The following is a 12,783-nucleotide window of genomic DNA, read 5'->3' as shown; positions in this document are numbered from 1 at the left end:
GTATTATTGGTGTAATGGAAAATAAGTTTAAGTTGGTTCTTGCCTATTTGAATGAGGGCCTGCCAAGTTTAAGTTTTTAAATAAAAACAGAATTTCAATCAATAGTTTGGTTTGGAATGTGAAGGGGCAAATACCTTTTAACACAGCTGTTGACCTCGGAATTCTGGACCAAGAAGAATCTGACAAGGCAGTTAGTGTTTTGTATGCGTATTTGGAGAGAATATACTCACAGTTTCTCAGTCCAGCGGTAAGGCTTCCAAGTATTTTCATCAATGTAAGAAATAGAGTTTCCTTGGAAATCTCTGTGAAGAAACACAGTTCATATCCTTAAATAGGTAGGGAGAGAACGAGCAGACTAAGTGAGAGAATCATGGCAACCTTGTGGGGAATACTCAAGTGCAGAAAAGACCAGCTTTCTACCTCCCACAGCTTCTCAGCTTCCCAGTGGGCACAATTCCTAAAGATACAATAAAGATATAATGTGAGGCCACTGGCACAAGCAATGAGGCATCTCCTCAGAACCTGAACTTCCTGTCCGTCCAATTTCTTGGATATATATTGCCAATTGTTTTGAATGTAAGTCTTTTTTCTCCCAAAGACACTTATGTGTCTAAAATGACTCCTACAAATCAATGATAAAAATGGCAAAAATGTATCGTTATCAGCAAGTAAAGAAATCTTATGCCAGGTAACACCAAAGCTTTGGCTCAGTGCCCTCTAAATCTCTCCAGGTATTGGAAGGACATGGGCAGTTAGAAATTAGAGACTATTATGGAAATATCTCTCAGACATATTGCATAAGGAAAAGCACAGATCACTGAGCAAGGAGTAAAGTTATTACCTCATTAGGGGAAAAAATACAAAGGAAAGAGACTGGAAGGAAGGACACACATCCAAATAGTAACATAGTTCTCTTATGGGTGGGAGGGAGGGTAGGGAGAGAATGTCACATTTTAGCCTGTATACTTCTATGACATTTTCTTTTAAACAGTGAGAATGTATCCATGACTTACACATTTAAAAGAAGCTGTTAAGTGCTTGAGGTTCAGTTTCAACCACTGTGGATGGCTTTGAACTTTTACCTTTAGCTTTGTCCTCTTCCCTCAGCCACAACCATTTAGTTTATATACACAATTTTCAGGGGGATCAGAAATAAGTCAAAACAGATACCTGTCTGCCCACCTGCCTATGGGACATTTCCACTCAAACAGAAGCCTTCTGGTTGCTTTATGTTCATCAATAAAACTGAATCCATTTCCCTCAAACTGGCTCTCCTTCCCAACTGTATTTCCACCTGTTGTACCACCATCATTCTCCTCATCAACATATTTGATTTTTCTCTCCTGTACCCCTCATCCCCTGACTCTAGGCAGTTACTAAACCTTGTCAGTTTTCCCTTTGTCGTGCTCTCAGGATTTCCTTCTCCTCCCGTCACAACCACGCTAACTCAGCCTGTTCTCACTCTCCTCCTAGGTTTTGCTACAGCATTCTGTTTGGTCTCCCTGAATCCAACCTTCCTCTCTAGATCACACTACAGATGGAATCTAAAATAAACTTCTTGTTTTCATCATTTCTCTCTTTACCTTGAAAACTTTCAATGGCTCCCCACATCTTATACCATATTTTTCAAACCCCTATTTGTAACAGTCAAGGTTTTTCATAGCATATCTTTCATTGGTGCTTAACCCAGTACTTCACAGCTAGACTGATCTCTTAAATCCTGATAAGTCCTGCAGCCACACCTTTCCCTAGCCTGCACTCTCTATTTTCACTCTAACAAGTCATAGCCAGCCTTTAAGTTCCAGCGACAGTTTTAGCTTATCCATGCAGTTTCCCCTGACCTCCACACCCCAGTGATTCCAGGTTCTGGTTAATTTCAGCACCCCTCTGTATCTTTTAATACTCAATTACACATCACCTCCCTTTTAAGGCGTGTTCTCATTCCTCCCACCTATCACTGTGATGTTCTGGAGACAATGCCATATTTCTGTGGCTCCCACAGTACTTAGCCCTGGGTTGGGCATAAAATGGATGCTATACATAGAAATACTGAGGGCAAAGATGAGTAATCAATATACCTGAGGGACTGAATAAAAATAATGGCTAACACTCAGGTATATGCTAGGCACTGATATAAGAGCTTTACATGTATTAACTCTTCTAAATCTCACAATAATCCTATGAGATAGTGACTATGATTATCCCCACTTTCCAGATGAGGAAACTGAGTCACAAAGCTAATAAATGGCAGACCTGGATTGACACCCAGGTAGTCTGACTCCAGAATCTCTACTCTTAACCACTTTGTTGTATTAACACCAATGAGATGGGGAGAGGGACATGTTGCTGTAATGAGGATGGAGCAAAAATGGGAGAAGAGAAGATGTTAAGAAGTTAACTAATGGAGTAAAAAATGGAGAAGGAAAAAGAGTAGGGGCAGTTATAAGTAAAAGACTGGAGAAGAAGAAACAATAGTAAGAAGGCGAATGAAGGTAAGAAATTGCTTATAAGACAAACAAAAGGTAAAAACAGTCAGCCAGTGTGAGCTAGGGAGATGAGGAAGACCCAGGAAGACCTCGAAGAAAGGCTGCCAGGTCAGGCAGGAGGCAGAGAACAAACGAGGAAAAGCAGTTCTTACAGGATGGTGAAGGTGCCGTTGTAGCTGCTGGGCTGCGGCACGGGCACTGTCTGGAGCCTCTCCTCTGGGCTGAGACCAGTGCAGGACAAGATCTCATTACTGCACATGCAGAGCTCACAGATGTCCACACTTGTGGGAGCGCTCTGTTCCGGTTGCTCCTTTTCTGAGGTGTATGGTACAGAATGCACCACCGAAGGCTCAGCCGAAGCAGGTGTTTTCAGTGACCCTGGGTGCCGAGTTATGGTATCTACCTGACCTACAGGGGGAACTGTGACTCGAGTCAGGTCTGGGTGTGCAAGTGCCACCTCAGGAGGAGGAGCTGTAGTCTTCTGGAGGACTGTAGAATGTTGAGCCTCCATAGCAGGTTCTGAAGTCATGGTTAGCTCCAGGTCTACGTGATGAGGTGTGACGCTGGGCGGTGTTGTGTGCTGACCTTGACCCTTACTTGAAGTCGGAATGGTCAGCTCCTGATGGGGTGGATATTCAACAACAACCTCCTTTGGTGGCTCTGGAGGCTGAGTTGGGGTCTCCTGCTTGGTCGGAGAAGGTTCAACATCCACACTGGATGCTCCAGTTACAGTAACTTCCAGGTCCACAGCGTGAACTGTGACTGGAGTGATGCTTAAAGGGGTGAGTGTCACCTCAGGGTGTTCTGGAGGGGGCGATGTGGAATGTTCAGCTTCCGTAGTAGGTACTGAAGTCACGGTAAGCTCCAGATCCAAAGGTTTATCTATGACACTAGATGACATTAGATGCTCAGGGTGATCCTGGTCTGGTGTGGGAACTGTCACCTCCTGATACAATGAAGGCTGATGGGGCTCTGGAGGCCAAGTTGGGGTCCCCTGCGTGGTTGGAGAAGGTCGAGCCTCTGTATCAGGTTCTGGACTTAGTGAAAGTTCCAGATCCAGAGGCTGAACTGTGAACTCAGTCATGGCTGGATGCTGAGCCAGCACCTGCTCTGCCTGTGGAGGTGTCACCTCCATGTACGTTGGATGAGATGTCGTCTGCTGCAGGGCTGCAGAGTGTCCAGCCTCTGTAAGAGGCCCTGGAGTCACGGTAAGCCCCAGGTCCAAAGCTTTATCAGTGACACTGGGCGAGCTGGAATGCTGAGCGTGATTCTGTCCTGGTGTTCCAACTGTCATCTCAACCTCCTTAGGTGGCTCTGGAGGTCGAGCCGGGGCTTCCTCCTGGACCGAAGAAAGCCCCACCCCCTCAGGGGGACCTGTAGTCTGAGCTGTGGCCTCTTGTTGTCCTGGGAAAGATTCAACCTTCCCAGGGTGCTCCGGAGATGGAGAAAGAGGCTTAGACTGGACTGGAGAAAATTCAGCCTGCTCGGGGGAAATGGGAAAATGAGCAGAGCCCTCCTGCTGCTCTGGGGAACTTTCAGCCTCCTTAGCAGGCTCTGGAGTGATGACAACTGTGAGATCCAGGGGTTTGCCTATGGTACTAGGCATCACTGGATGCTGAGCTTCACCTGGCCCTGCAGGTGAGAACGTCACCTCATTATGTACTGGATGTTGAGCTGTGGCAGCTGTAGAGGTCTCTGGAGGCTGAGTTGGGGGCTCAAGCTGGACTGGAGAAGGTTCACCATTTCCTGAGGGGGCTGGAGGCTGTTCCGGAACCTCCTGCTCGACCAGTAACGGTTCCAACTGCTCAGGGGACCCTGCAGACTGAGATGAGGCCTCCTGTTGGGGCGGAGAAGGTCCAGCTTCACTTGTGGGCCCTGAAGTTATGGTGAGTGCAAGGTCCACAGGGTTAACAGTGACACTGGGCCACTGCAGAGACTGAGCTTGATCCTGGCCTGGAGGAGAAGCTGTTGTCACATGATCTTGAGAATGAGCTGGAGAGGGTTCGGCCTCAGCGGGAGACTGTGGACGCTGAGCTGTGCTTTCCTGCTGGGTTGCGGAAGGCTCTATCTCTGCTGGAGACTGAGCTGGGCTCTCCTGCTGGGTGGCTGGGTTCACCACCTCAGGATGCTCTGTGGGCTGAGCTGGGCTCTCCTGCTGGGTTGAAAAGGGTGCAACTTCCCCATTAGGCTCATAAGGCTGAGCCGGTTGTCCCTGTTCACCTGGAGAAGGCTCAGCTTCCTCAGGAGGCTCTGGAGGCTGACCTGTGGCATCCTGCGGGGTTGGAGAAGGTTCTGCCTCCACAGAATATTCAGGAGGCTGAGGCCGGGGCTCCTGCTGGGCTGCGGTAAACTCGCCTTCCTTAGCAGGCTCTGGAGTGACCATAAGTTCCAAATCCACAGGTTTAAGTGTAACACTGGACAGCTTGGAGTGAGCTGGATAGTTACTTCCAGGTCGAGCTGCTGCCTCATCACTCACTGGAAACTGAGGTACATTCTCGCCAGGGAACCCCGGAACTTGCGCTGGGGCCTCTTGCTGGAGTGGGGCAGAGTCATACTCAGGGCGCTCTGCAGGCTGAGCCTGGGCCTCCTGAGGGAATGGAGGAGGTTCCGCCTCCTCAGGATGCTCTGCAGGCTGAGCCTGGGCCTCCTGCTCAAGTGAAGGTTGCACCTCCTCGGGGCTCTCTGGAGGCTGAGACGCAGCTTCCTCCTGGACTGGAGAAGGTTCCACCTCCTCAGGGCTCTCTGGAAGCTGAGGCAGGGCCTCCTGCTGGGCTGTGGTAAACTCGCCTTCCTTAGCAGGCTCTGGAGTGACCGTAAGTTCCAAATCCACTGGTTTAAGTGTAACACTGGATGGGTTGGAGTGAGCTGGATACTTACTTCCAGGTCGAGCTGCTGCCTCATCACTTGCTGGAAACTGAGGTACATTCTCGCCAGGGGACCCCGGAACTTGCGCTGGGGCCTCTTGCTGGAGTGGGGCAGAGTCATACTCAGGGCGCTCTGCAGGCTGAGCCTGGGCCTCCTGAGGGAATGGAGGAGGTTCCGCCTCCTCAGGATGCTCTGCAGGCTGAGCCTGGGCCTCCTGCTCAAGTGAAGGTTGCACCTCCTCGGGGCTCTCTGGAGGCTGAGACGCAGCTTCCTCCTGGACTGGAGAAGGTTCCACCTCCTCAGGGCTCTCTGGAGGCTGATAGGGGGCCTCCTGCAGAACTGGAGAAGTTTCAACCACATTAGTGACCTCTGGATTTATAGTAAGTGCCAGATCCACAGGGTTAACACTGACACTGTGCAGGTCTGACTGCTGAGCTTCATTCTCATTGGGACCATGAGGCCTTAATTGTTCAGCTAAAAGCTCCTGAAGCCCTCCCTCCCCCCAAGGGACTGCAGCGCCTACTTCCTCAGGGCCCTCTGAAGGCTGAGACAGAGCCCCCTGCTGAAGTGGAGCTGGTTCTGTCTCTTCAGTGGCCTCTGGACGCTGAGCCTGGGCCTCTGCCTGGGGCGGAAAAGATTCAACCTTCCCAGGGGTCTGTGGATTTTGAGCAGGACCCTCTTGCTGGGGTGGAGACTCAACCTCCTGAGTGGGCTCTGGACGCTGAGCCTGGGCCTCCTGCAGGGATGAGGACATTTCAGCCTCCTCAGGGGGCTCTGGAGGCTGATCTGGGCTTCCCAGAAGATCCAAAGGTAGATCTATATCTACAGCTTTGATCTTATTACCTTTAGGTCGAGACAGAGCTGGGGCCTGATTCTGATCCCAGCCTAGCACTGGAACCTCCTCTGGGAGCTTTTGATGCTGGGTTATCCTGTCATTCTCACCTTGACGTGGAACAGCAACATCTTCATATGGCCCTGCAGGCAGCTCTCCATTTGACTGTACGTCCGGGTACAGGAGCCAAGTCTCAGCTGACTCCTGTATGGAAGAATTAAACTCCCCTGATTGTGAGTTGGGGGTCTGCTGGACAGAGCCCAGGGACCACCTCAGGGGCCATCCCTGGACCAGCAGCCAGAGTGGTTGCCAAGCAAAGAGCTGCAGCAACCAAAAATACTGGGGAAACATAACACAAAGACGATTCGGGCACAGTGACACAGGCTAGTAGGAAACTGGCCAGGCACACTGAACAGACACCGAAGCGAAATGGCAGCTTGGCTACACGTGCGCCCCTCCCCTGCCTCATGCCCCACCCTGTAGTGACACCTCTTTTATTAGGTCAAGATGCAACCACAGTCAGGCTTTTTCCCAGGGTCCAAGCCATCCTTCCCCCAGCAAAGGTGACACTTACCTCCTGCCAGGCCCTCTCTCCAACCCCAGCCTGGCCCCCCAGCACAACGAGGCAGGATTTGGGCTGCAGACCAGAGTGGCCCCAGGCTCCAGCAGCGCAGGGGTGGGGGTGAGGTGGTGCAGAGCTTCCCAAGGAAGTCACAGGGCCCGGCCTTCAGGAAGATTCAGAAGTGCTAGCCCAGTTCTGGGCATCTGAACTCCTCCTCCTCAAAGCTGACATCTGAGAGACATTCTTCCTCCCCTTGGCCACACTGCTTCCAAGAAAAGTAGCTGACCTACAAAATGAGCACCAGTCAGGGCGGCGGGAGGGGAATACACCTTACAGTTAGATATTTTAAAATGTTGCCATGTCCTCTGAACTCTCAGCATCCATGTCTGATTATAAAATTCACCACTCTATTATTAGGGGTTACCACTGAATCAGTGATGACTCCAAAGTTTCTGCAGGAAGGGTTTTGGAGTAGGTGAGCAATTCACCCTGAGAAAGAGTGTTGGAAACCAAGTGAACAGCTCTTTACCTCAGCATGGGAAAATTTGCCCATCTCACCTTGTCTCAGCACAGCCATTAGTCTAGAAACAATTACAATGCCCCTTTTCAGAGGTCTACCCTGTGTGCACACACAGAGAAGTCACCTTGAATGTTAAAGTCAGCATGTTGGGGGGAGGTATAGCTCTGTGGTTAGTGTGTACCTAGCACACACAAGGTCCTGGATTCAATCCCAGTACCTCCATTAAAAATAGTGGGGAAAGGGGTGGGAAGGGATAAACTGGGCATTGGAGATTTGCAGATACTAATACTATAAATAAAATAGACAAGTTTATACTGGGAATGATATTCAGTATCTTGTAGTAACTTATGGTTAAAAAATAAGAAAACAAATCTATGTATGTTCCTATATGACTGTGTATTGTGCTGTACACCAGAAATTGACACAACATTGTAAACTGACTATACTTCAATAAAAATATATTTTTAAGAAATAGTATTTATGTAAATAAATAAATAAAAACATGATTACCTCCTCCCTCTCAAAAAATAAAGTCAGCATGTTAAATAATTTTCTTGAAATACTGCAGATAGCACCCACTTTACTTCCTTCACAGCCCTTATAATCATCTCTCTAATTTTAGTCGTTTTTAATTGTCTGGCACACCCTCTGGTCACTAAACTCCATGGAGAAGGCGCTTCATCTTACTCCCAGCGTTAAGCACATAATGGTTTTTAAATGGAATTGATTCAAAGATTGGCCAATGAGGAATGGCTCTGTTGTTATAATCAGCTTTCTGAAAATTTTAGCATCGATACTGAATCCGTTCCTCTCACATTTCACAAGAAGCTAGACTTCTTAAAGCGCAAACATGGATATGATTGAAGTGTCCCTGATTTAAACTGAATTTAAAATAATTTGGTATAAATTGAATTAAAATAATTATCTTGTGCAGAAGAAACTTCAAATACTTTTTCAGAACGTAAGCATCTTGTCTTTCTCTACTTTGTTCCCTTCATAACAAACTTGGCAATGCTGGGTGAGTTACATAATTAGAAATCTAGCTGCACAAGAAGTTCTCAATGACATGAAACACATTTTTACTCCTTAAAAAAATCTTATATGCAGTAGATTAATATTTTCTTTTAGAAATTACTTTGACAACTTAATCCCTAATTCAGGACATCCATATAGTTAATTTATAGAAAGGTTTATCAGTAAAATACTTCACATAAAATATATATGAGATGCTGAGATTTGGTAACAACACACCTTATTTGAAAGGCATTCACAGTTTTCAAATGCTGCAGCATAATCCGACTTTAGGCCATAGTTACTTGGTTCCTAAATGCTTGGGGTTCTTCTTAAGGAGAGTTTTAAAAGACCTGTGTCTTCTCCTGTGTCCACAACTGTAGAATCACATTGATGGCCCTCAGTTCTGCTCTCCAAATTTCAAACAAGTGGTCAGAGCCAAGGGTAAGGACAACCAAGAAAGTCTTAGAGTGGGGAGGATATAGTTCAAGTGGCAGAGAACATGCTTAGCAAGCACGAGGTCCTGGGTTCTACCCCCAGCACCTCCTCTAAAAACAAGTAAATAAATGAGTAAACCTAATTATTGCCCTCGTGAAAAAAAAAAAAAAAAAGTCTTACCTAAAACCACAACCAGCAGTTTCTGGAATGCATCTGTCATAGCCTTTTGAATAGCAAGCTTCTGGGTTATCTTCCTTTTCATAAGGTATGATAATGTAATGGCCCTAAATCCAAGAAAAAGAAAGACTTAAAATGCCTATCTGAGTAACTGATTTTTGTTATACATTTAAAAAGAAAAATGCATCTATGATTCTTAGATCACTATCGTAGCAACTAAGGGCAGGCACAACACACACGTGTGGCTGAATGGCTGTTGTAGATACATCCTGGCAGGACAGCTTTTTACCGTCCAGATTGATTCTGGAAGTTCCTGAAGAGCTAGACAGGAGATGCAAGCCAAGAATGTGGCACACATATCACATCAGATTTCAAATGGACAAGCTGAAGCTACACTCCTGCTCTCCCGTGCATAAATGGCTGGAATTGTACAATGAGACAGATTTGGTGGTGGTGCAGATAGTCTGTCCTCTCCCAGAGCATCAGCCACTCAGGTGGATGGTGGAGCCTCCTCCACTCCATTAACAGACCTGCCTCTGACTTAAAACCCTAACCCCAAATGCCACAGGTTCTAGGAAAAAAAAAACTCAGTACCAGCTGGAAAAACCTTTCTAGGGATCTACATTTGATTTTATACACTCAAGTCCTTGTATAGGAAGCAAAGGACTGAACATTTACACAAGAGTTTAAATCTTTAGATGATGATTCTGTTGGGATAAATGAAGGCTACAAGAAATCTGTATTGGAAAGGACTATTTAAGCACAAAACAAATTATTAACCAAAAATGGGGGGAAAAAATTTTCCCTCCTAAGCTTGACAGGTTGTCAGCTCTAAAATTTTAGAGTTAAAGGTTCTATCAGGCATTGCCTAAGATAAGAACCTATATGGCAAGGCTGAAAAACTCTGCTCAGGGCTTTAGTTGCTTAGCCAGGGTGATGATGTAACTGAAAAAAAAAAAAGAGTTTTAGAAAGAAAGGACAAAGGAGAAATCCCACCCCCTCACCACCCACCACACACTGGAAAACAGACCTTCCTCCAGCTTGTGCAAGGGTTCCTCGGCCATGCCAGCTCCAGGACTCCTGCCCTCATAGGACAGCAACAACACCTCTAAAGCACAGAACTCCAGGCTTTGCTTCTGATGTTGTGCCACAATATCTTCATTTTCCCTTTCTTGAAGGTCAGAAAGATCCTGAAGCTGGTAGAATTGTGGTGATGAGTTTTTTTGTTTTTTGTTAATGGAGGTACTGGGGATTGACCCCGGGGCCTCATGCATGCTAAGCACATGCTCTACCACTGAGTTACATCCCTACCCAGGACTCTGAATTAAAGTCAATTCTTCAAGATATTTTCTTATTATAAGTAAAAACTAAACTCCAGCAAGCCCACTTAATAGTAGAGGTGTCCTGTTGCTTCAAAATCAAGTAAGGCTTGCAAATGAATTACTAGATATGGACAACTATTTTTTATTATACACCATACATATACTGGAGAAAATTATGAACACCACCACCAAGTCAATGAGATTATCGTTAATTCCACATGGAAGGTCAATGCTCAGAAACTTGTCTTTCACATCTCCCCACAACCCAGTTCTAATCTTCTCTCTGAAGTCTAGGATTTCAATGTTGAAAGGAGTCTGTTTAGTCAAAGAAAATCTACAGTTTACCTTTATGATCCTTTTTGACCATCCATTGAATCCAAAGTAGAAATTGGCCAATTCTTGGCACCTGGAGCTGCTTAGGGCAAGGGCATTAAGTTCAACTGCCTTACGTCTGGTGCCCAGACAAACCTAAAGACCTAAGAGGCCTAAAAATATCACAACCTGACACAGAGACTTATTTTGGGTACACCTGAGATTTATCAATACCAATTTGGTAAGAGTGGTTGTGAAGATTAAATAGGACCACAGTTTAAGCAATGAGTTCATAGGAAGCCCTAAATAAATATTACTTTTAAATCAATACTTTTCTGTATCACTTTCAGGGCCTCTGATTAATCAGAAGGTTTCCCTGACCTCTGGTGGTGAAGGTGATGATGAAAGCAACCAAGGAAGTCCTGCAGAAGCCTATTATAGGCTTGAGGGTAAGCAAAGGAAGTAAATTGTTTTAGTCCTGTCATCCTGTAGCTCCTGCCCCAGAATATGAACTGAAGGGGAGATAAGATGGACCTGCCACTGAAATAGGACCTGAATCTGTAGCAGCCCCGCTCCCCAAGTTACTAACCCCTGTGAGAAGGAACACACATACCTCTATACATTTTATAAGCAACTAAATTAGCATTCTTTTAGCATCATCTGCATTAGCAAGCTTCTTTGAGAGTCCAAGTATCTCGTGTTAACTCTCTAAATAACTTACACATTACTCACAACATTGTAAAATGAGTATAACTTAATCAACAAAATTAAAAAAATAAAATTTAAAAATTTAAAAAATAACTTACACATTACTGTGGATTTCTTACGTTGCTAGTTTTATGTCTCTATTTCAACTTTAGATAGGATGTATAGAAATATATTCAAAGAAATTTAAATAATACAAGTAAAGTCAAAGCATTATCCTTTTTTCTTTTTTCATTCAGCCTCCTTGCCCACAAGACGGGAGGACGTGGTTAACTCCAAAAAAACATGGGCACAGACTAAGAGGCAGACAAGAAAATCATTACAAGTCTCTGCCCAGGGAAGGCAACAGTGCCAGTTGTCTCCTTAAGGATATGCACAGGATGGTTCTTCCCTCACCAGGGGACCAGTCCTAGGGATCCAATCTCCTGCTCCAGGAGCTAGGTGGTAGCAGAGCCAGCCTTAGGCTGGGTCCCACCCCTAGCTGGGCTCCTGGGGCTGGCCTAGTCTTCGAGTGGGCTCCCTGGGGGAAGTGGAACCAGCAGAGGAAGCCCCTGCTAGGGGAAGACCATGAAGAGAGAAGGGAGCCGCCCTAGCCCTGGTCCCCATCATTCCATGCTTCCCCCTGGTCTAGATCAATCTGACCTGGGCTGACCCTCCCTGCCCCACCCCGGCCCACGCCTTCAGAAGGCTGGCCTAGGGGGGCCCCTGTGTGAGGCACTGGCCTCAAGACCTGATTCTGTAAGATGCTGACAAAAGAAAAAGTAGACATCGAGGCAACAGGAGAGGAACAAAGTAGCCAACACTGGAAGGGACTCAAGACACTAGGACAACCCCATCCCCTACCACTGGGGCACTGGAGCCCCAAAAGCCTGCTGGGCCCTCCAAAACTGTAACAGCCCCTAGAGACCTGGACCTGCCCCTCTCTTCACAAAGATCTTTCTCATCAGGGCCTCCTCATCTCCTGCTGGGTGGGGAAGGGGCCCAGCAGACAATGGGGGAACAATCCTTCAGTCCTGCCCTTCCTCAATGCCTCCCCAATGCACTCCCCTCAGGTTCCTGGGTCTCTCCCTCTCTGTAAAGCACACCACAAACACATCACTGTTCTGAGCAAACAGCACCTCGCTCACTTCTCAAGACCTGTCCTTAGTCCCACTACTCAATGACGGCCCCTAGCCCCTTCTGCCTCTCTATTCCACACCAGCAGGTCTCACCCTGCTCCTATTCTAATTCACGCTATGAAGCCAGCTACTCTGCACCCCTCACCTCCAATGGCAACAGACCTGCTCCATGCCGCACCTGAACACCACAGCTGTCCCCAGTCACTCCCCACTCTGCACTCCCATCACTCCGCCACACTCCCACCTGCCACCACTAACCACTTGGCCCAGCGGAGCTCTGTAACTTTCCCCTTTACTCTGCCTCCACCATTCTCTTCCTCATACCCCATCACCCTTCCTCCACACGCAGTACCCCAACCCCTTGACCCCTGCAGTCCCAGGGTCCAGGCCCTACTGACCAACGTGCCCAGGCCACGGGAGGCCGCGCCTAACGCG

General features: G+C 47.0%; 1 protein-coding gene across 1 annotated transcript in view; it reads right to left on the bottom strand.

Annotated features, from left to right (window-relative positions):
- Nucleotides 1–6,910, bottom strand: part of LOC106730157 (leucine-rich repeat-containing protein 37A2-like) — a gene marked incomplete at its 5' end in the record, with an annotated part of 48,111 nt that extends 41,201 nt beyond the window's left edge. Inside the window, 4 exons of the mRNA XM_032498194.1 lie at nucleotides 231–302; nucleotides 2,639–5,690; nucleotides 6,195–6,387; nucleotides 6,758–6,910. Of these exons, the coding sequence (XP_032354085.1) occupies nucleotides 231–302; nucleotides 2,639–5,690; nucleotides 6,195–6,387; nucleotides 6,758–6,910 (3,470 nt within the window). The remainder of the gene's footprint in view (nucleotides 1–230; nucleotides 303–2,638; nucleotides 5,691–6,194; nucleotides 6,388–6,757) is intronic.
- Between the last annotated feature and the right edge of the window lie 5,873 nt (nucleotides 6,911–12,783).

This window comes from Camelus ferus, chromosome 16 (genome assembly GCF_009834535.1).
Source record: "Camelus ferus isolate YT-003-E chromosome 16, BCGSAC_Cfer_1.0, whole genome shotgun sequence".
In the NCBI taxonomy this organism is placed as follows: Eukaryota; Metazoa; Chordata; class Mammalia; order Artiodactyla; family Camelidae; genus Camelus; species Camelus ferus.
The sequence above is the reverse complement of the archived record's forward strand: the minus strand, read 5'-3'. Positions and strand labels throughout refer to the sequence as shown.